A 23,586-nucleotide genomic window follows, 5' to 3' on the forward strand; every position below is an offset into this window, starting at 1 on the left:
CCTTGTGCTGAGGCAACTCGCAGTAAATGCAGTAAATGCAGTAAATGCCGAGGTGGCGAGGAAATGCCTCCTCTGCTGGGCGGGGCCACAGGGAGCCTGAGAAAGCCGGGACTGACTGATCACGAATGCTATGACTGGTTAGTGCTGCCTCTCAGAGATCTGCCACAAATGGGGTGTGATACATGTGTACCATGAGTCACGCCTCGTTCAACATGAGCGAGGGCTTGGAGAGACTGGGACGGTGTTCTGGAAAAGAAAGCCAATTCAGAAAAGCATGGCTACTGTCTTCAAATACCTAGAAGATGTTGCACACACATGTGCTCCAAGTCATCACACTACAACCCGAGTGGGGACAGGAAGGTGAGGCTGTTAAGGGGAACCAGATTCTGCATTATAAGGAGGCACTTTCTAAAGGGCAGAGCTGCCCAGGAGGGTGCAGCGAGGCCAGACACAGGCATGATGGCTGCTGGGAGAAGACACAAGCCCTCATGGGTGTGACCCTTCGGATTCCATCCAAGCCCGAGTTGTTTGTTCTTTCTTTGCCCTCCTACGTCACACCCAGTTCTGGATGGGACATCAGGCATCATTTGTGTGCATGTGTGACATTTATACTTCAAACTTTTTTTTTTCCCATCCAGAGAATTGTTATCAACAAGCAAAAAAGACAGAGGAGAATGTTCATTCAGCCCAGCTACATGGGAAATGACGTGAGGACTAACACCAGGGCCTCGGCACAGACGGGGTTTAAGGTGCCTTCCTCCGGGAAGTCTGGCAGCACAGAGCCCCCACCTGAGATGATAAGCCCACCTCAGAACAGGAGATCTGTCAGCACCCGCCACCTGCTTCTGAGCACTAGCTCTGCACTCACTCACGGTACTGGCTCCTGGTCCTCAGTTTCTCTCATCCATAACATGCCACCGATAGCTGCTTGCCCTGCCCCCTGCCCTAGGACTGCTGTGAGTGTCTGGAGAAGCGGGTGCGAAAGGGCCTGGTGGGGGCCCACGCAGCTGCTGCCCCATCCCAGCCCCGCCGAGGCACTCCGCAGGCCAGGGGCTGGGGCAGGCGGGTTCAGTGCCCTGTGTGAGGACCCACAGCTGCCCACCCCCTCCATGCCACATGTGTATCACCGTCTGATAGTTTTGTTTGGTGACCACTGGTGTCCCTGCCTTGCCAAGCTCCCCTCTCTCCCCACCACCCTCTTCATGCCAACACATCACATTCTCAGCTTCCAGGCCTCGGCATGGGCTGCTCCCTGCCTGCAACACCCTACCTCCTCCCTCATTCCGCCGCCTCCTCCAGATCTCAGTTCCGGCATGGCTCCCTCCAAGAAGCCTTCCCTGACTGGCTCCTTCGCTGGGTCCATGCCCCATGTTTAGAAGTGCTCCAGGCCCTCGGCATCGCGCTGTTTGCTTTTCTCCTTCTCCCTTTAGACCCTGAGGCCCCTGAAGGCTATGTGGTTTCCATCCCTATAACCCTGTCTTCAGCCCAGAAGAGGTGCCCAGGCAAATGTCCGCTGACATTTAGGAGATAGGACCCTGCTTCTGACTTTATCCCAAAAGTGGTACAGGCCTACAGGGCCTTCCCCCGGAAGAAGACTGAGGACACAGCAAGTAGAAAAGAATCTGTAAGAAGTGACTTGGCAAGCAGAAGACAGAGGCGCTGGGACAAGTCGTGACTACAGGCTCCCTCCTCATGCCCCCGGACCCGTCCCTGGTCAATTTTTTCCCAACCACCTCTGAAAGCACATTATGGTGACATTTGGGGAGATCTCTTTGAAAGAACACCCACCCAAAGTGAAGGTCACCAACCTCCCCACCCTGCTCACGGAGCCCGGCCCCCACAATGGCACAGGGTACTAAGTGGGTGATTAGCGGCTAACAGTCATAATTACCAGTGTTTAGTGTCTGCTCAGGAATCGGTGGCTACTGCAGTGGCCCAGTCACTGTCCGAGGTCCTTACACCTGCGTCTTATATTTGATCCCCTCAGGATATGTTTTCACCATCTCCCCTTGTGCTGCTGAGGAAACGGAGGCTCAGAGAGGTTGAGGGACTTGCTCAGTGTCACACAGCAAGTCACATTCTATCTGCTAAGTGAGTGCAAACCCTATAGGTTTCAATCTCCAGAACCCAACCTTCACAGCATCCAGTGTCACAAATAGTAAAAACACAAGCTCACTGACGAGCAAGACCGCACACATTCCCTCAAAGCTAGAAGCCACTGTAGAAAGACAAGTCTGGTCTCCTTCTGCTGGTGGAGAGTGCACCTCCACAAAGACCTCAAGCCCAAGCCAGCACCCCAAAGAGCACCTGAAGAAACTGGACTTTACCTCGACAACTTCTACCCCTCTGGGAGCTGCTGTGCCGCGATGTTTTTGCAAGCATACTCATCACACCTCTCCAGGCTTTGGGCTTTCCTGCCAAAGGACCCTTTTCCACTCTCACAAAGAGACCTGTGACATCACCTGCCCCTGAAGCAGTCCCTTCCCTCCCAGGACGGCCACCTGTCTGTAAAAGCTTGGGACTGTACTAGGTTGGAGATCGCACTGGTTGCACTGGGTGTGCTACTTCCGGGTCATTGGGAGTACCTGCCTGTGGTAAGAAGGATCCTGGAGCTGTGTCCAGGCTCAGTGGGAGTGCCTGTGATTGACTGATGTTTGCCACGGGCCTAGTATGGGCAGTAACTGCGAAGTGCAAGATTGGTGTTGTCCCTGGGCAAGATGATCACCACAGAAATGCTTTAGGACTCTATTCCCATGATGCAGAATCACTGTCCTTGACTCCGCACCAAAACCTTCACCCTGTGTCCTCCCCTGCAGGCCCACCAACAAGAGAGTTTCTTGGGCAATGTTTTCAATCCAGTAAGATGGGAAAGCAACTATTTGTTTCACAGTCTCCTACCCATCAAAAGACTGACCAACGAGGAACCCACAGTAGCTGCTGCTTGTGACTGAGGGTGGCTGGGTTTCAGCCCAGGGTCGACGCCCAAGTGCTGAATGACCTCAGGCCTGTCACGCCACTTCTAAGTCTCTGCTGCTTCTGTAACATGGGGATCAGGAGTCCCATTTCCCTTACAATTTAATCACAATTGAACACTGTGCTAGGATCCTCAAAACTGCCAAGGGAAGTCCACTATCTATCTCACCGATTTTGGGTTGTCCACATGACAGAAAGTACTGTCCCGTCTCAGAGAAGGAAGATGAGGCTCAGAGAGGTGGAGGGACTTGGCCCAAATCCCACAGCAGGTAAGCAGCTAACTGAGGAACTGTGCCTGGGTCCTAGGATTACATCCACAGCCTTCCCCATCCTATTATCCTGCCTCCACAGGGGGGCTGTGGCCAGGTTCCATGCAGCCACAGGGCCTTGGAACCAAGGCTACGTCTGCGAAGAAAAGCCCTCCCAGGAGATGATCAGCCTGTTAACTCTGCTGGAACGCGGTCACACGAAGCTGTGAGTTGCAGTGTGCATTAACTGGGAGAATTAATCACCACCCAAAGACTTCGTTGTTCAGAGATATCATATAACCCCCTTTTCAAATACATCCTCTTAAGACAGCCTTGTGAATGAGGCACCTGGAGGAGTCGAATCCTAGAGACAAAGTAGAATGGGGGTTGCCAGGCGCTGGGGGGAGGGAGGAACGGGGAGCTATTGTTTAATGGGTGAAGAGTTTCAGTTTTGCAAGATGGAAAGAGTTCTGGAGATGGGGGTGGTGAAACAATGTAAGGGTACTTACTGCCACTGGACTGTACACTTCAAAACAGGTAAGATGGCAAACTGTTGTTATGTGCATTTTATCCCAAATCGCTTAAAAAGGGGGGGGGGGCTAGCGAGGAGTCTACTGAGGGATTCCTTACAAATGAGCTGAATTATCAAATTGCTGTTTTACACCCCAAATCCAAAAGTTACAGAATAAAATATTTAAAACTACTATATGCATAAACTTTAAAAATTTCTGCTTTGAGTTAAATGTGTTTGTGAGCAGAGGCTGATCTATAATCTGCCTGCATTCTCTTTTCAGACATTCAAGAAAGAGAAATAAGAAGAAAGAATTCAAATAGAAAATAAGGAAGATCCGAGGTCCTTAAGGACAGTGATGGTATCAAAACCTTGGAAAAGAGTTGGATGGGAGAGTGTGTGGAAATAAAAAGTTTAAACTAAAAAAGAATTAACTATAGAAAATAGGGGGAGGGGAAGGTCATTCTAATCTCACTGCCTGGACACAATTACTATTATATCATTCTATACCAAAACTTTTTTAACTGTGATTTTAGAATTGCAACCTTGCTAAAAAGAAATAGAAACTTCTGCTTTGGCCTTCTTACACAGTAGTGTGGTAGAATAGAAAGAACAGTGACCCAAGACTTCAAATCTTGATTAAGCTGTGTGACTTTGGGCAAGTCACTTAACCTCTCTGTTCCATCACCTCTAAAAACAGCAATAATAACTGCAAACAAACAAACTGCCAAAAGAAGCAACAAAGCTTCGTGAACTGTGAGGGAGTATGTGAGAGGAAGTGAGCAATAAATACGGAGTGCTGAAGGGGCCCGTGGGTGGCTCAGCCATTAAGCGTCTACCTTCAGCTCAGGTCATGATCCCAGGGTCCTGGGATCGAGCCCCACATTGGACTTCCTGCTCCGCGGGAAGCCTGCTCCTCCCTCTCCCACTCCCCCTGCTTGTGTTCCCTCTCTCGCTGTGTCTCTCTCTGTCAAATAAATAAATAAAATCTTTAAAAAAAAATACGGAGTGCTGAAGAAGCCTTTTCTTGATGACTTAGGGATTAGGATGAAAACCAATCAGAAGGTAAGTATTTGGGAGTTCTGATGTTAATTTTAAAACAAAACCAAAAACACCTCTTAATCCATTAACACCTTGGGCTCCTACAGGGCAAAGTTGTTTGCTTCAGAGCAAACAAGGTCACTGAGATGATGAGGCCCTGCCCGACCTTGCAGATCACTCCTTGTTCCTCAATATGCTAAACACTTTCCACCTGAGGGTCCTGACCCCCCTGCTGTTCCCACTCTGCCAGACTGCCTCTTTCCACTGGCCACCTCACCTTCCCCGACTTGCCCTCCCCATCCTCTCTGAATAGGTCCCTCTCAGCATCTATTTGTTTCCTTCAGGGCTCTTCCCGCAAGCAGACAGTATCTCGCGTATTTGTCACCTGCTGGGATGGGGACTCCAAGCTGGACAGAAGCTCCCTGAGGAAAGAGACCAAGTGTGTCTTGTTCTCTCCCCTCCCCCGGGCTCAGCGCCGGGCTCTCTGAGCACAGGAATGGCTGACCGTTTGGAAAAAGAGGTGGTGGCTGTTTGGAGGTCGGGTGGTGAGGAGGGAGGAACTGGCTGGGATGAACCCAAGCCCCCTTCCCCGGACTGTCCCCATGCACGGCTATGTGTGACCCCGTTGAGGAAACTGCAGGGGAAGCAGGAGCGGAGGCAGCCAGCTTGTATAGGTGCTGTCAGACAAGCCCCGCTCCTCCTACCCCACCCTGGCCCACAACTGCCCCCAGGCAGGCAGGCCCCTCCAGACTGCTACCACACCGCTGTGCAGGGCAATACCATGTCATGAAGTGTAGGAAGACTGGGAAGGCAAGAAAGTTCCAGGAGAGGCAGGAATTCACAAATCTCTTCACAGCACACTCAGTAATGGGCCCCAGCAGGAAACCGGCCTGAGGAGTGATGACCCTCCAGAGACAAGCTCTGGCTCTGAGTGCCGGGCCATGAGTGCCTGATGGACTCTAATGGCCCTCGGCAGGCATTCTAGCTTGATCTCGGCTCTCCTGGCCCCTGGGCAGCCAACCCCTGCCATCCCTCCCCAACCCACAATACCTTCCTCTCCCCTACGAAGGGCGCGCCCATACCCCAGGGTGTCTTCTCCTCAAAATCTCCATCCATCCGGATCCTACCCAGCTTCTGAGGTTTTGAAGGCCACCTCCTCCCGAAAGCCTGCCTTGATTCACTCCAGAGTCCCTATCAGAGCCCTGCACTTGGCAAACAATAACTTGGTGTCCTTCCAAACACCCCATCCAGTCCACCTACATCGCTGTCTCCAGGCATGGGACATAGACAGTCTGTAGCTATTTCACGTCTTCTCTCTCCCCTTGGATGTAATAGCAGCAGCTAACATTTTTTCAGTGGTTCCTCTGTACCAGATACTGTGCTCAGTGCGCTACACACATTTTTCTCTTGTCCTCACATTGAAACTAATGTCAGTAATATTATCAGCTCTATTTTGAAAGTGAAGAAACTGAGGCCTAGAGAGGTTAAGGAACCTGCCCAAGGTCTCACAGCTCTCAGTGGCTGCCCAGGATCTAAACCCCAGCAGTAGGACACTAGAGCTAAGCTCCTGACTGCACCTCTGGGCTCCTCCCCCAGTGCCTGGCTCAGCCTTACAGCTGGGCTTTATCAATGCGAGCTTTCTGCATTCCAGAGGCGCATGGCCAGGTGTGGATCATCAATGCAGTCCTTCACCGAGGACCCACCTGATCGATCTCCCACCCTGGGCTCAGTGTGTGCCCTCAGGGAGCAGCCTTGAACCAAAATGGCTCTGTGTCTGGGGACCTTGTGATTGTGCAGACAAGAGAGGTACACAGAAATTGTATTTGTTGAAGGAACAAAATTGATACTGTATCTGCTTTGGCAAGTCTGAGAATTTTCTTAGAAAAAGCACAGAGAAATAGGAACTCAAGACCTCAGCGAGTTAGATAACAGCTAATCTTTGAAATACCCAGGCCAACCAAATCAGGTGTTAAGATACTCGCTAGCTTCCAAGGGACCAAAACTGATTCAACTGAACAGCAGAGCTATAAGGAACTCCTCCTGCCAAGAAACCAACGGGGAATCTGAAGCCCAGAGCTGGAGAGGATCTTGCCTGAGGTCACCTAAAAACTCAGGAAGAAGCCATGGCTCCTGCTCCCCTAAGCCCTGTCCTCGCCAAGTTCTTGGGGCTGGGACTGGAACCAAGAAAGCAAAAAGGCTTTCAGGCCGCCTGGGTCCTTAAGAAAACGCCAGGAATTGAGGTAAGTGCCCCCCCCACCACAGTGACCGAAAGTTTAAAAGTCTTCACAGTGGAGACAGGGCCCTAGCTCTTACCTTCAAGAAGAGTGGAACTGTTCCGTGAAAGCTGGTTTTGGGAAGCCAGGATTTCTTCCCTAGGCCAGCATAGGCCCAGCTCAACCCTGCCCCGGAAGGATGGGCGTTTAAAAGGCTCCTCACCTGTGACCACACCCGGGTGAGGCTGACTTTCACCAGGGAACCCGTCCGACTGGCCGTCTCCCAGACAGCAGCAGGCCACAACGCCAGCGCGTCTGTAGCCTGGCGCCTCTCCCGCGGGGCCCTACTGGGCTCCCAGCCACTGCCGGGCCTCCAGAGCAAGAGGGAGAAGAGGCCTGCCCCCCTCCTGGGAGGCCAGCTCGGCCTGGGTCCCCCAGGGCCAATCCCAGACTGGGCTGGGTCTGAAGCAGCTGCTTCCGGCTTTGCCTTTCTCTTTCACTTTGGTTTTTAACCCCAAAGTGAAACTAAAGACTGGGACGATGTGGGAAGGATGGGGAGAGGTAAGGCCGAGGAGGGCTGAACCCCTGGCTTCTAATTCCAGTTAAGGCTGCCCACTCACCTGGGAGGAGGCCCTCAACTCCAGGACTTAGTTTTCCCATTGATAAAATGGGAGGGAGGAACTAGGCTCGTGATTTTAAACTAGTCATTTTGAACTAGAAAAATTAGAGAACTTCTCCTTCCTCATCCCTACCACCGCTGAAGGCAGAGAGGGAGCCGTAGAAATGCCCTGTAAGGGACGCTAAAGGACCTTTCTGTTGGCTTGGAGGAGACAAAACTGGCCTCGGTGTGTGGACCCTCCTGGCCTCCCTGACTACCTCTTCCTCACCTGTCATCTGATCACCTTCATCCTGAGGCGGGCCCTGGAGAGTTCCAGCATCCTAGGGCAGAGCAAATGCATCCTAGGCAGGAGCCTGACTGTCCCGGCACAGCAAGTGGCGACACCCACCAAAGGCTGCCCCCAAATTCCCAATCTGAGGGCAGACCAGGCCATCTGCTAAGACTGAAGGCAGCCCACCCAGGACTGGAACTAACATCACACTCAGCAACTCCAAGGTGCCTGGCATAGTGTCTAGCTAAGACCACTATAATCTATTTTATGGGGGCTCCCCACTGGCTGGTTTACCAAATCTTCCCACTAGCCTGGTGACATGAGAAAGGCACGGACGAACCTCCCCACTTTTCAGATGAAAAAACTGAGGCTCAGAGAAGGGCAGGGACCTACTGGCCCAGCCTGCACTGGGATTCAGGAGCTCAGTGAATATTTCCTGAATGAATGAGTTCACTGGCCCCGTGCAGCCCACGCCCAAGAAATGCAGGAAGGAGGATGCAGTGTGGGAGGGGGGATGTTTCTCCCTGGAGACCAAGTCATCAACAGGTCCCCAGGTACCTGTAACAGAGTCCCCTCCAGCCTATTTCTTCCCTTCATTCCTCACTTCCTCTCAGCTACCCCTTCCTCTGGAAATACCTCATTGCCAGGGGCTGCTGAGTGACACTGGCCAAGCCCCTTTCCCTGTCTGGGCCAATCACTAAGGAAATGAACTTGAATCTAGGGAAGGCAGGGTACTTTTTAAAAAAAATACACATTTTCAGAATGCAAAAGAAGGCAATTCAAACTATCTCACAAGATGTTAGGTGCACAGACTCTCTGTAACAAGTTTCTTGCAGGCAGACCCGGAGACGTACACGTGGGCAAGGGCGCTTGCTGCAGCACTGCTCACAGCAGCGGGACTGCGAACAACCTAAACATCCTCCAGCAGAGGACTGGACAAACGACTGGTGGTCCATCCAACAGTGTGACTGTCACACGGTCACGGAAAAGGGGGCCATGGACCTGCGTGCATCTACAACAGACACAGACTTGTGTAAAGAAGACAAAGTACAGAATGGTAGGCTGTAGGGAGAGAATATGCTACCAAACGTTTGTGTAATAGAAAGGAATGTTATTGACACAGCTGCCTGCATATGAAGAGTATTTCTGGAAGGAAACATCAAGACTGTTCAAAGTGATCTTCTAGGAGTGGAGAGTGGGAGAGACACACATATTTCACTGGGCACTTTTTTCTGCAAAGTTTGAAATGTTTAAACACATACATGTATTGCTTTTTCAATAAAAACGTAGTTTCTATACATAAAAATAACTCCAGCAAAATGCTTACCCATAGAAACCTCTCTCTATGGCTTGGGGATCAAAGTCCCTGGGGGCAGGGCCCAGGCATCTGGATTTTGGAGTCTCCTCAAAGGCTGCCACTCCGCCTTGTAGAGCAGGTGGCCAGCCTCTGAGAGTAGCCGGAGGCAGCCTGGACACTGCAGGGCTCTGTGCAGGGGGGACAAGGTCAGAGAAGACTCAGGAAAAACGTGGCCTTAAGGTATAGGGAGGATTTGAAGAGGGCTTTGAATGTGGAACCGTTTCAGCTGAGAGTTCCTACAGGGAGCAGTGGGGAAATGATGCCAGGCTGGTAAGCCAGGGAAAGAGGAAGGATTGTTTCTCTCAATAGGAGATGCCGACAGGTCCCTACCTCTCTTACACTTGGTTCCCATTCATGGGACCTGAGGGGGCTGGGCCAGAAATCCTAGGATCTGCCTTTATTTCATCTCATTTAATATTAAAGGAGGCAAGGGAGGGTCCCCAGCTCCGCACATGGCCACAGGGATCCACACTTGTGCTGTCATCAAATATTTGGAGGCTAGAGGAAATTCAGGCCAGGATCTTAGGTACAGCGGCCCTCAGGCAACCTTCCCCCGCCCCGCCCCAAGAGAAGGAGCAGATGGCCTTCTGTTGAGATGCCCTTCCTCACCTTCTTGTTAATAATTAAGTCATTACTGAAGACCTCTTTGTCACGTTGGAAGTTCAGTTTGCAGAGACTGTTGCCTTGGCTTGCTTTACCATGATGCTCTAGGTAGAGGGCTCACGGGCTACAACAGTCTAGATCTAAGCCACAGGCCCAAACTACAGGGGTCTGCAGAGGAAAGAGCCCAGTGTGCAGGGCAGGAGTGCTGGGGAAGGTCCTGGCTGTACCTCACTGATCCTGTGAACGCCGGGAGGTGAGTGACTCAGTCTCTAAGCCTGCTCTGCTTGCCCCTGTAGCACCAGGGCCAGCTCACTGCTTGGCCCTCAGCGGGCACTCCAGTACTGGTTGACTAAATGAGCTCAGCGGTGAACCCCAGAATGACCTTGGTCAAGTCACTTTCTGCAAAACAAGGATGACAAGCATAGTAATGACCTCCCAGGGTTGTAAAAAATCTACTGAGATTAGGTGGATGAAAGTGCTTTGCAAATCAAAAATAGGCTCAACAAATACTAAGGATTCAGAACCAATGTGCTGAAATAAGATAAAAAATGAATATATGTGTGTATGGTCAAATTTATGAGAAAGCACGGGGCAAATGACAAAGCATTATTCAAATGAATTATTACACTTGAAAGGGACAGTACAGGCCGCTCTACTCCACTGTTCCAATGTCTGAATATTTTCTCAGGCTGTGTCTGATCGAAAGGAGCACAAAAATCCCTATTAGAGCCTCTGTCTAGATTTTGGTAAGAAAAAGAGGGGTGCAGTTACAATCCTATCTTGCATACGGTTGGGCTTAAGAGAACATTTGCCAAAGTAGACTGGCATATGGATCCTGGGGGTGTTTACTGGAGGCAAGGTGGGGGGGTGCGCAGAGCTCAGAGGCTGTGCCTGCCATGTGGTGGCTCTGCCTCATGACCCAAGGCCCAGCTCAGGAGGACACAGAGAGGAGAATGGCCAAGCCATGAGTTTCCTACAGGCACACTGGGACCAACCCTTGCTGCCTCCCATGGAAGCCACTCGGTAAGTACCAGTTCCCTTCTCCTTCTCTCTGCCCAGGAGGTATCCCTGGCTGCAGCCCGGAAAATGGGAACTGGGCTCCATCACCTGGCTCTCCAATGCCGAGAGCAACTTGGGACAAGTCCCTTCCTGCCTTTGTGGGTGGCTAATTCCTCTGGCTGGGCAAAGGAACACCCTCTCCGGTGGCAGCTGGCTGAGAATCCCAACGGACCTAGTCATGGATGTGCCCACTGTTGGGCTAGACACATATGAGGTCTGACTCTGAAGGCTGCTCACAGCCTGGCGAGTAAAACTGATGTGAAGGCCCCTCACTTCCCTGACTCTCCTGCCTTGAAGAAATTCTAAACTGGCACCCAGTCCCAACTTTCCAGATCTTTATAAAGTAAAGGCTTTAGGCTTTAGGGGAGGTATTTGTGTGCCCCCAATTCAAGGGGCAAGAAGGCTCAGATTATTCCTAGGACCCTAACAGTCAGAGTTTCTTTTCCAAGAAGCAGAGCTTAACTGTGGGAAGAGTCAGGGTTTGCGGACAGTCAGCCCTGGGTCTGAGCCACATTTTCCTTATCTGTAAAAGGGAGATGGTAAGCCCACTTGCCTCGGGCTTGGTGTAAGGATTTCTGACAGCAGCCATGGATCATGGCAGAGAGCCTGGCAGAGAGCAGGTGTACAAGCAATTTGCTCAGACTGTTATTTCCTCCCCCAAAGCAGCAACACCCTCTGGCCCATCAAACTCCTGAATGGGCTCTCCTGAGGGAGCACAACAACCTCTGCTAGCCCAACTGTCCTTTCCTGGCTCCACCCAAACCTCACCCTCTCCTTTCATCTGGATGCTTGCGAAGCTTCCTCTCTGTCATCATTTTCATTCATTCCAATTCACCCAGCCTGATTCACCTTCTTGGAAAAAAAAAAAAAAAACTCCTCCAGTTGTGCTACCCCTGCTCTAAAACCTTCCATGGCTCCCCAAAGCCTCTGCTTTTCAGCTGATGTTCAATGTTGCCTACAACTTCCTGGCCTCTCCCAGATTTTTCATCCAGAGTCCTGATGCATCAGCAAAATCAGTCTACTCACTATTTCCTTAAATACATGCTTAGCTTCCAGCCTCCACACCCCTGCCTGTGCACAAACCATTCCCTAGAATGTCAGCCCCACCCTCTGTCTCTGCAAATCCAGCCCCCTTCAAGAGGGCTCTTGTTTCCTCTGGCACACACTCACTTCTTCCTTCTCAAACAATGCTTTTCCTCAGCAGACGCTTAATTACAGACTGTCACACAGTCTCTCATAATTGTGGGCCTTGTCTCCCTTGTCAGACCATAAGTTCCCAGGGGCAGAGGCCCTGTCTGTTCTTTCCCATCCTCTCAGAGCCTGGCCCAGGGCTGGGAGGGCAAGTCTCAGAAAGTGCTTTCCAAGCCCCACCAGCTCCAGGCTGAGCCAAGTCTAGCTCCAAACACTTGGGACCACTTCTCCTGCTCTTGTCCTGTGAGGAAACTTCACTGGCCAAACCACACCTCAGTGTTCCCTCTCTCCACTGGTTGACCCAGGCCAGTGATACACAGAAATGGAGACCTAGGTGGGCAGGCAGGGCTATGGTTCTTGCCCAGCTCTGGCATGGTCTTGGCTTGGGATCCTAGGCACGCCCCTGTCCTTCCCCTTACCTGGGCCTGCTTCCTCACTGTGAAACAAGAAATAATCTTTTAGCTGTATAATACAGATTATTATTTGTCTTTAAGGGAGCCTTGGTTCCCAGGAGTGGATGGGTGAAGAACCAGCTGATTCTAACACAACCTGAAGAAGAGGAGGCAGCTACAGCCAGGACTGGGGAACCCGGGAATCTGAGAGGCACTCAGACTGCACACCTCATCAACCTCATTAAATTCCTGTTGACGACTCGGTTGCATTCCTGCCCAGGTGTTCAATTCCACAGCCCTCACCCTGGCCAGGTGTCTGCTGCCAGGGCTGAGCAAGGAAAGGGTGACTTGCTTCTGGAAACAACCAACCCTGCCCACAACAAAGATGAGGAGGAGCCAGGTTCCTCCTCTGTAGAACGAGGAAAGTACTGGTATCTGCATCACGGGATTGCTGCAGTGATACCGATAATCCAGCACAGTCCCTGACACCTGGTAAACGGCGGCAGAGCATAAAGGTGCCCATTTCTCGAGGGAGTTCTCATCCTCCTGGCAACGGGTAAGGGATTTCCATCCCAATATGACAAAAGAAAACTGAAGTGCAGAAATTTGATCAATCCAAGGTCATGCAGTGGGGACAAGCCAAGCTGTGATACCAACCCAGGAAACTCTCAGTTCAGCTTTGCCCAGAGTGCAGCCCACAGGTTCTCAGCATCAGACTCCTCCAGAGGGCTGAACTTGTAAAGTTGATTCCTGCCCCCAGATCTGCCAAAGGAGACTCTTTGGGGATGGAACCTAAACTTTACAAAGATAAGGAACCTAAATTTTATATATATTAGGAAACTGAGGCACAGAGAGGTGAAGCAACCACTTTTTAGCAAGTATGGACCTGGGACAGAATTCAGTCTGTTTGACTCGAGAGCAGCAATCAGAGACTTCCTGGAGGAGGTGGTGGCATTTGACAATGTGGGCCTCAGAGGGAAGAGAAGGTACCACAGGGGGAGGGTACAGCACAAATAAAGGGTTGGAGCAGGAAAGGCCAGGCGACAGCTGTTCAGTGTTGCTCGTGCTTCCAGATCCCTGGGGAGCCACCACTGCAGCCTTTCCCTAGAAGCCCAGGGAGAGACTTCCCTGAGCCAATCTGAGCTGCTGGGAGGAAAGCCTGCCATGCGGTTGTCCTACAACCAGCAGGTCTCTGGCCCTCTGGGTGAGTCTGGTAGCTGCTGAGGATGAGAAAGCCAGGAAAGGTGGTGACTCAGTCCCCGCCCAGCCTCAGGCTAGTCCCGCTGAAGTTTGGGATGAGCTCAGAGGCTGAGGAAATGTCAAGCAAACCCTCCCTACAGAATAGATGCCAGACTAGAGAAGGAGGCCTGAGGGGCAGGCTACCAGACAGAAGCAATACATCTGGAGCAAAGCTGTGGGCTGTGGGAGAAGAAAAGTCAAGAGGTCTGGGCTCAAGCCCACCCCGACACTGGCATGCCATGGACCCTGAACAGGTCCTCGTGCCTCTCTGGGCCCCCTATTCTCCATTCACCTGTGAAGCAGAGAGAACTCCAGTGGTTTCTGACTTCCTCCCAGGACTGTTGTGAGGAACAATGGCCAGGAAAGCGCCTGACAGATTACACAATGGCTCACAGAGCAAGCGAGAGATTAGAGGAGTACTCCTATTATTTACTACAACAGTCAGGTGCTTTCCTTGTTACCTGAACCTCAGCACCAGGGGGTCGGTGTGGGGGGGGGGGGGGCGGGGAGAAGCTGGGTCCGTCTTGTTCCCACAAAGAAAAAAGTGATCCAGATATTACTGGGAGATGAAAGTTCATATTTATTAAGTGCCTACTGCGTACTTGGTATTTTTTAAATATATAATCTCACTTAATCCTCACCACAATCCTGTAGTGTAAATATGATTATCTTGAGTCCAGATGAGGAAACTTGAAGCCCAAAGAAAGTAACTTGCCCAAGATTACACAGGGAGTGAATGATGGAGACCAATTAAAACCAAGTGTTTACGGCTCTAAATCCCACATGAATTCCACTCTCTGTAACAGTTTGTATTAGCGGCAGAACATGCCTGGTATAGAGAGGCCCAACTCCAGCGCTGCCTCCTCCTGGAAGTTTTCTGAACCCTCTGCCCAGACAGGATCTCTCTCCTACCAGCACATACCCTGCAGTATTCAACACATTCTCCCTCTTGTTCTGTGATCAGGCACACCTTTAACAGGTAAGATGAGATGTAGGTACAAATAGGTGGCCTTTGAGTTACCTTAGAATCCTGAAATGTCAGAGCTGGAAGCACCGAAGAGACCATGCTATCCAACTCCCTCATTTTTCAGAAAGAAAAATACAGAGAGAGGGGAACACTTGTCTGAAGTCACACTGCATCTTAGCATAGCCAGGAATAGAACCCTGGCATTCTGCCTCACAGAATTTCTTTAGGAATTCTATGATTTCAGAATCAGTTTTACGACAAAGATTTTTATTCCCATTTTACAGGTAAGGAAGCTGAAGCCCAGGAGAAAGTGGCCTCCCTGAGAGTGGTAGATGTGAGGACCAGAATCCCAACCCCCTACTTCCAGGCCAAGGACCAAGCCCTTCTTGCTCCCCACTGCACACAGTCTGAGTAGTGTGTCAAGCACAGGACCCACAGTAAAAGGTCAATGGATGTTAGAAATTGTCATTATATACCAGTGAGCAAGTGACACCAGCCTGACAGTGACCTCCTCAGAGGCAGTGCCATGGAACAGGACCAAGAGTCCTTGCTCAACCCTGTATAGGTCCCTGGCCTCTCTGGGCCTCATCCATAAGACAAGGGTGCTCTAACAGCTGATCTCCTGCTCCAAAGTTCTAGGACATCCTAGGCTCCTTGACAGCAACCCCCACCCCCACCGCGGTCTGTGGAGCCTCTCCCAGCTGAGGCTTTTGTTCCCCCACTCTACAGGGAAGCAGGAAAAGCGGCCGAGGTTCACAACCACAAACTGACCGACCTTATTCCCAAGTGCCACTGGCCACGCAGGGCCCACCCTCAAACAACAATGGGATGGAACATGGAAAATCCAACTGTCTCCCAGCACAGACATCCAGCTATGCACACCTGCTTATCTTTACAAACTGACAAAGAAGAATCAGGGCATAAATAAGGGAGAGCTTGCTCCTTACCCCACTGGAAGGGCAGGTGTAATCCTGAATAATCAGGTGGCAATGGAGCAAAAGGTAAAGAACTCTGTGGGGAGTCCTGGGGCTGGATCCCTGTCCTAGCTCTGCCATGAACTAGCCGTGTACCCTGGACAAGCTGCTTTCCCTGTGGGCTCAGTTTAAAGGCACAGTAACACTTCACAAAGCATGTCTACAGACCTTTCATTTGGTTTTCATGACAACCTGGTAAGACTAGCACAATTGGTTTTCATGACAACCTGGTAAGACTAGCACAATTATTCCCTTTTTACAGATGGAGAAAACTGAGGCTTGGAGAGGTCGAGGGTCTGACACAGCTTGAGGCTGGCAGAATCAAGGCCCAGAGTTCTTAGATCATCAAACGGAATAGTCAAGGGTGGTCAGATCAAGAACTCCTCTCTCCCCTCATCCTGAGTCTCAGCAAGACCAAAGCAGCACAGTAATCTTGTTCACCTGCCCAGTCTGGTGGCCTGCAAAGTTCTGGCCACAAACATTACAGCCCAGCTGCCTAAAGGCCGCACCCCCCTGCAAAATTTCATTACTCAAGTTGGCAAGAACGCAGCCCCCACCCCCAGCCGGGTCTAAATAAACGCCCAAGTGATATCACATCCTGCCAACTCCAAAATAGCCCAGGCCTGCCCACAAGCGATCACAAAGTGCCAGGCCATGCAGGACCAAGAGGGCAGGACGTCCAGCCCGTGGCACCCTCCACACACTCAAGCAACTAAAGCAGAAGCCTCAGAGCAAGAAGGCCCCCCCACTCCCACCTCTGCCAGACGGGCGGCCCCTCCCTCCTTGCCCCTTTGTTGGGAGGCTCCAGAGCCTCCTGCCCCAGCGCCAGCCCCAGCCCCAGCGCCAACCCCATGGAGCCTCGCCGCGGCCAGCCTGCGGGCGGACTCCGGCCCGACCCAGACACCCCACCACTCACATTGCTTCAAGAGCTCCAGACACAAAGCCATGAGGGCCAGAGGGGGGTCAGAGACCCAGAGACCGGCAAAGACAGAGAAAGGGAAAGGGAGAGACAAGGGAGCAGAGAGCAGGGGAGACAGGGGGCAGGGGCAGAGAAAGCAAGGGGGCCAAGAGCCCTGGGGAAAGGAGCAGGCTCGAAAGGGGGCCTTCAGCACAAGAGCCACTAAGTGGTGAGACCACTGAGACAGATGTGAGGGTAGAGGCAGGGAGAGCAAAGCGGGTGACCCCAACCCCCAGAACTGGGGGGCCACAGAGGCCTGAGAGAGAACAAGGAGCGACAGCCACGGAGACAAACCAAGGGAAGGCCGGGAGGGGTGAAGTCTGGGAGCTGGAGAGCTTTTGGGGGTCCCAAGGAGAGAGACCCCAAGGATCTCGGAGATCCCAGCGTGTATGGGGGGCACCGAGAGGAAAAACCCCGAGGAAATGAGGGCTAAGAGAGAAGCAAGACCACAGGGATTTGAGGGTACAGATGGAAGGGAGGACCCCCCCCCAAAGGATGTGCGGGAAGCTCAGAGGGGAGCCGTGGCGGAGGGCGGTGTTCTGAAGAAAAGGCCCCCAAAGATGGGGGGCACCGTGAGGGGGGAGTCCCGAGGAACGGGGGCGCCCAGAAAGGGAGGCTCCGAGGGATGAGAGGAGCGCTGTGAGGGAGACCCGAGATCGGGGAGGGAGGGAGGGGCTGTGAGGCACCGCGAGGGCAGAGACAAAGAGACAGCGAGCCAGGGAGAGACAAAGCGGGCGGAGCGGGGAGACCAGCCCGAAGGCTGGCAGCCGGACAGAAGGACGGAAGCGCGAGCGGGCGGGTGGACGGACGGACGGACAGACGGGGAGGAGGGCGGGGGCAGGGCCGGGCGGGGGCGGCGCCCGTCTCCTCGCGGGGCCGCGGCTGCTCCGGGCGACGCTGGGCGGGCCCCGGGCGTCCGGGCTGAGGAGGCGGCGGCGGCGACGGCGTGGACCGGACAGACGGATGGAGTGACGGACGAGGCTGGCGGCAGCTGCGGCCAGCGGCGGGCACTCACCCTCCTCCCTCACGCGGCCCGGCCCGAGGCTCCGGTTTTGTACGCCCGAGGGGCGGGGCCTTCGTGTTAAAGCCCCGCGCCGGCCCCGCCCCGCCCCGCCCCCCGCGTCAGCCGCGCGCGCGCGCGCGCCTCCCGGGACTCCCGGGGCGGGCGGGGACGCGCAGAGCCCGCTCGGCACGTGGCCCGGCGCGCGCGCGCGCGGCTCGGCCGGTGCGCAAGCGCTGGGCGCGCTCAGCCAGCCCACGCCCAGGCCGACAGACGGTGGGAGGGAGCGCGCGCCCACGTCGGCACGCGCATGCCTGAGCACTGGGAGCTCCGCCCCTCGAGCCGCCCCGCAAACCGGTTCCAGCTGGAACGGGACGCATGCTCCGTGCCTTGGGAGGAGCGGTGCGAGTTAGCACTAGCTTACCATGGCGACACCTCGCTGTCACTGGGGGAAACTGAGGGTCACAGCAAGGATCCAGGGCTGGTCTTCTCAACCTTGCATGGTCAAATTAGACCTCAAGTACTATGGACTTTACGTCCTAAGTATTTCTAGTTGTCCCCTCCCCTCCGTCCTCCCTTTGCTGTCCTCAGACGGAGGCCTCCCCCGATTGGGTTCGAATCCTGATTCACCCTTTGGAGAGCTGTGTGACCTTGTACGAGATGCTCTTTCAGCCTCCCTGAGCCTTCGATTCCTCTTCAGCAAAAATAAAACCAACACACTCAGTGTGCCCTGAAGGGCAAAGTGCAGTAGGCGCTGCCTAAGTCCATCACTCCCTTCATGTCTCGTGGCACCTCTCTGTGCCCTGTTCCCCATTCTCATTTAGTCCTGGTCTTGAGTCGTTTACTTACTGCCTCACCTCTCCAGACTGTAGCTATAGCAGGTCTGCTATCCACAGACCCAGCTCCTGTTCCCTGACCTGCCTTGCTGGGTGACTTAGGCAAGTCCCTTACCTTCTCTGTGCATCTCTTTAATAAATGTAAAATGGAAAAAAGAATCTTAGTGAGATGATACAGTGTTTCTGATACCACTGTAGCGATTTTTGTATAAAGGCATACTAATAACAAAAGAAAATGAGGATTATTGAGCCATTTCGAAGCCAGACACTATGCTAAGCACTTTGAAAGTATTAGCTTACTCTGTCCTACTCACAGTCACTATGCTACACCTGTGCTATTCACGTAGCATTCATCTTTAAATTGACTTATTTAGAAAAATTCAAGGACAAGCCAGGCTCAGTCTTGCTCGGCCCCAGGCACAGAGAACCCTGCCCCTGCTCCAGTGCACCAGGCACCCTGCTGCCCCAGGACCTCTCCTCCTTGCCTGGCATACCTCCCCAGCTTCCTCCAAGTCTTTGCTTAAACATCTGTTTCTCAGCGAGGTCTACCCTAACTATCCTGTTTGTGCTGCAACCCTTCGCCTTGCTCTGGGCTATTTTCCAACGAACCATATGCTTCTACGTGTTATTTATTGTTTTGTCTGTACCCCCAACCCCCAACAGAATATACTCTCCACGAAGGCAGGGGTTTCTGTTTCGTTCACTGTTGTGTCCCGGGTGAGCATGGCCTGGCCCACTGTAGGTAGGTGATCAATAAGCATCTGTCCAATGAAAGAGCAGCCTGATTGCAAGGCTCATGTTCTTAACCACTGCTTAGTAGGAGCTCCATGGTTCCATTTGAGCACCTTAGTCATGACCCTTGTTCACGAATCTCGATCCTGGCTTCATAGCCTGCCCACCAGTCCTTAGGCCCAGTCATTATTTCCCCCAGAAGGCTCAATGGGTCTGCCTAAAAACAGGATTTAGAAGGGTGATGATTTGTGCACTAGGCACACAGTAGGCACTCGATTAACCAGGAATGTCCTGGACCAAGGCTTGGTAGAGCCCTGGGAGGAAGCCTGCCTTCTGCTCAGTGCCTCTGTGCAGAGGTACAGCAATAGGGAATTCTGACCCCTCATCACTGACTCCGGGAAGGCCTCCTGGAGTGAGGAGGAGTGAGGCCTAGGCCTCACTGCTTTGCCTGGACCTCCAACCCATCCTGGCCAGCTTGCCATGTAATTCTCCCGGAAACTCTTATAACCATGCCATACCTCTTTACCAGGACCCTGGATGGCTCCCCTGCCCACAGGATAATGGGAAACTCAAGGCTTAGGAGTCAGGCAGACCCAGATGGGAAACAGCTCCCTGACCTACTAACTGGGTGACCTTGACCTGACACTCACCTTCTCTAGGCTGTAGTTTCTTTGAAAGAGTTGTGTTACATGTGTATATGTATACGTATGTGAGGTTAAACTGAGTTAACTCAGGAATGTCAGATATGTGTAAATATTCTGGCCACAGCAGACATCACCAGTCGATGGTGGCACACTTCTCTGCTTAACTAAATCTCAGTCTTGGGCTCCAGGGATCAGAGATGAACACAGGAGTTGAAATCTATTTGCAATCTCTGGACATAATGGTCTTTGAGGTTCCTCTCAGCCCTGACACTCTGGGAACTGGAGTGTTCATTCTGACAGGAGCCCATAGTGTAATAATCAGAGATTGTGGACGGCTAGGCCTGGGGGAGGGCTGCAGGGGGACAAGGCTGACCAGAGGGTTGATTGCTTACTGGAATTTTGTCAGCCTCCCTTCCTCTGTGGAGGAGGGAGTGAATCAGAGGAGAAACTGGGAACATTCTGGGGGAGAGGGGAGGGGACAAAGAAGGGACTCAGAGGATGACTTGGATGGGAAGTATTTGGGCGGGGAAGAGGGTCCTCAAACTCAAGCCTCACAACATTGATGGAGAATTTGAAGCATAGGGAGGGACTGGAACCCCCCAGAGTGACACAGGAGGAGGAAACTAGATCTCAGGGCTCCTGAGCAAAGAGCAAGCATGTATCCCGGGCCAGGAACCTATCCCAGCTCAGCCTAGAGCTTCAAGGACTGCAGGGAGAGCCCCCCAGTGTGTGTAACCTGGTGTGTGTGTGTGTAACCTGGTGTGTGTGTGTGTGTGTGTGTGTGTGTGTGTAAACACACATGCACATGGAATCATGTGCTGGTACAGAGAGCGCAGTTGGCAGGAGCTGGGGGGTGGGGGGTGCCACCCAGGCCCCTGGGTGATGCCACACCCTCCCTTGTGGTTCAGAGAGAGTGGGAGAGACACAGAAGGGGAAGCTAGGGAGGGAGGACGGCCAGAAACTGGGAGGGGAGGAAGCGGGGGGCTGTGAGGGGAACAGGGTTGAGGGAGGCAAACCAAAGGCTAAGGAGGTGGGAGAGAGGGCAGAGGAAGCTGGAAGAAAGGGATGGTGAAAGGGAGGGAGGAGAGGAGAATGAGCACTAATGGGAGCTGGGTAGAGGGAGGGAGTGGGAGGGAGAGTCTTCTTTGTTCTTTCTTCTTCTCTTTTCCAGAGGGTGAGAGAAGGCAGGATGGGGCCGACTGTGGGGTGATGGCACCCCTGTGGCCCCTTCCAGGTGGGCCCTTTGGCTGGGAGGGGCACATATATATAGCCAAGCTGCTTCCCCCACCATCCTAGCTGGAGCTGACCCTGCCTGCCAGTCACCTGCCAGAGCTATTTCCGGAATGTGGAATCTGGGTCAGAAGGGGGGAGGGAGAGAGAGGAGTGGTGGCAGCAGTCCTGGCAGCTGGGAAGCTGGTGAGCTCTAAGTGGGTGGGTGGGCGGGCAGCTCCAGGCTCTGCCCACGGCCACTCTAGAGAGGCCCTCCCCTTCCGGGCTCTCACTGCCTCAATAACCCCTCCTCACCCACATCCACCCACCTGCCTGCATATGGCCTGAGTCCATACGTGCCCACATGCGAGTGACAAAGAGCTTTCATACCCCTCAGCAACCTGGGGGCTCAGAACAGCCCTAGGGGTCTGTGTGTACCTGGGGCCTGGACTTCTCACTTCCTAGAGACAGAGCTGAGGAGAGGAGGCCGCCTTCTGAGCAGGGGTGACCCCTGCGGGGCAACAGTGGCTGAGATAGGGTGGGCCTGTGTGTTGGTGTTGGTGTGGGTCTATATGGAGGGAGGTCGTTATGGGCAGAATTGCCATGGATGGTTGTGCAAGTTTTCCACTGATTAAGGATGCCACATATAGGGCGGGTGCTGTTTACAATACAGACATAATTGAATTATATACTTATCATGACAAATTTGTGACAGATGGCAGAAAAAGACCTTGTTCTAATAAAAATTATACATCGTGACAATTTTCCAACAGACGGCAATTAAGTGTCTTGGGGGGAGTGCCCTTTCCTAACCCAGCACAAAGGTACCGTATGGACCAGCTGCAGCTCTGGGCACAGGTTGGAAAATCTGGTGGCTTTGGTTTTCCCTGTGAGGCAGGTAGGTTTACCTCCTGAGCATGAGGGGATCGGAGGGTGGAGGAGAGACGAGCAAGTATGTAGTGGTCACTGTGGAGACTTGAGGGAGGGCTGACCTGGAAAATGTTGGGGGTGAATTTTTTTGGTGGCTCTAATCTGCTAGAGGCATGATTTCCTCACAGGTGTGGAGGGGGCATGAGTCTTGAAAGAGACACACGTGTGTGAGTGTGTATGCAGGTGTATGTAGAGATTACGTGTATGTGTGCGCATGTGGGGAATATCCATGTGGCATGTGTTTTTATAACTTTTCATATCATACAGAGGTCTAAGGGTCTACAACTTCATGTATGTCTGTAAGTAGGTGCACTTGTGCACACATGTCTGAGTAGGTGTGAGGTATTGTTGCTACATGATATCTTCTTGAGTGTCTTGGTTTGGACTACAGCCCCCAAACTGAGAATAACTGGAGGCCCACTCCCTATATTTAAAGCCAGGTGCTGGATCACCCATAGAGGACAGACTGTTGGGGGGGGCTGTGGTTGATAGAATTTTTGGCCTCTTTTTCTTTTTAGGTTTTAGGTTACTCAATCAGGAGGAGCCACATCCAGACCCGACATAAATCATGAGATCCCACTGTTACGACTGGAAGAGACTTTGGGGGTCTTGAGGATAAGTGTTTTTTTTTTTTTAAAGATTTATTTATTTATTAGAGAACGAGAGGGAGAGAGAGTGTGCATGTGCGAGCGCATGCACCAGCACGGGGAGGGGCAGAGGAGGAGGGAGAGAATCTCAAGCAGACTCTGCACTGAGCACAGAGCCCCACGCAGGGCTCGCTCTCACGACCCTGAGATCATGACCTGAGCTGAAACCAGAGTCAGATGCTTAACCAACTGAGCCACCCATGTGCACCAGATAAGTGTATTTTCTACGTGAGAGGAACGTGAATAAATGTGGCCAAGAGAGTGGACTACAGTAGATTCAATTATTAACCCTAATTTTTCACCACTCCCTGTATCCACACCATTGCCAGAAAAATACAGTTTCTTACACAAAGGTAGGAGGGTACCTCTCTATCCCCTGTCTTTGAGCTCAGTCATATGACTTCCTTTAGCCAATAGAATTTTAGAAGATAGTATGTACGTAGAGGCCTTGAAATGTGCTTGTGTCCTTAGGCTTGTTCTCTTGTGCTTCCGCCATCACCATGAAAAGAACATGCCCTGGTTGGGTCACTGACCCCGGAAGGACCCTTTGGTTCTAGGAGGAGGATGAGAGAGATGTGGGACAGAACTGTTCCCACTGACCCACAGATGTGGGAGCAAGAAATAAGTGTTAATTGTTGTATTACACTAATTTTGTGGTTCTTTGTTATGCAGCACTATTGTGGCAATAGCTGATCAATACAGGGACCCAAGCAGACCCAAGGACCCAATACAGGGACGTGTAGCCCATGACCCATCCTTAGTCCATTCATGAGTGATTTGGTTTGGGGAAGATTAGAGGATGAGTCTATTTGAAGAAAATTGCCGGCCCACCTCATGCTTAGAGAACATCTCACGGGCCTGATGATAGGGGGAATCTGGTCCCTTACCTGAGGCTCCTAGGGGGACTGTAGCAGGGTGCCTGGGAGAGCCTGGCAGGGATCCCCTCAATTTGGAGGCCCTACAACCAGGCCT

General features: G+C 52.4%; 1 protein-coding gene across 6 annotated transcripts in view; it reads right to left on the reverse strand.

Annotated features, from left to right (window-relative positions):
- Window positions 1-23,586, reverse strand: part of DLGAP4 (DLG associated protein 4) — a 193,252-nt gene that overhangs the window by 44,469 nt on the left and 125,197 nt on the right. Inside the window, exon 1 of one of the 6 annotated variants that reach the window (XM_032420074.1) lies at window positions 16,575-17,279. The exons of 4 other annotated variants lie outside the window; for them this stretch is intronic. In XM_032420074.1, coding sequence (XP_032275965.1) covers window positions 16,575-16,605 — 31 coding nt within the window. In that variant the 5' untranslated portion in view covers window positions 16,606-17,279. Of the gene's footprint in view, window positions 1-1,891; window positions 3,544-16,574; window positions 17,280-23,586 lie in introns of those variants that run through there. One more of the 6 variants, XM_032420075.1, reaches the window with a different exon arrangement.

This window comes from Phoca vitulina, unplaced genomic scaffold (genome assembly GCF_004348235.1).
Source record: "Phoca vitulina isolate PV1807 unplaced genomic scaffold, GSC_HSeal_1.0 scaffold22, whole genome shotgun sequence".
Taxonomy (NCBI): Eukaryota; Metazoa; Chordata; class Mammalia; order Carnivora; family Phocidae; genus Phoca; species Phoca vitulina.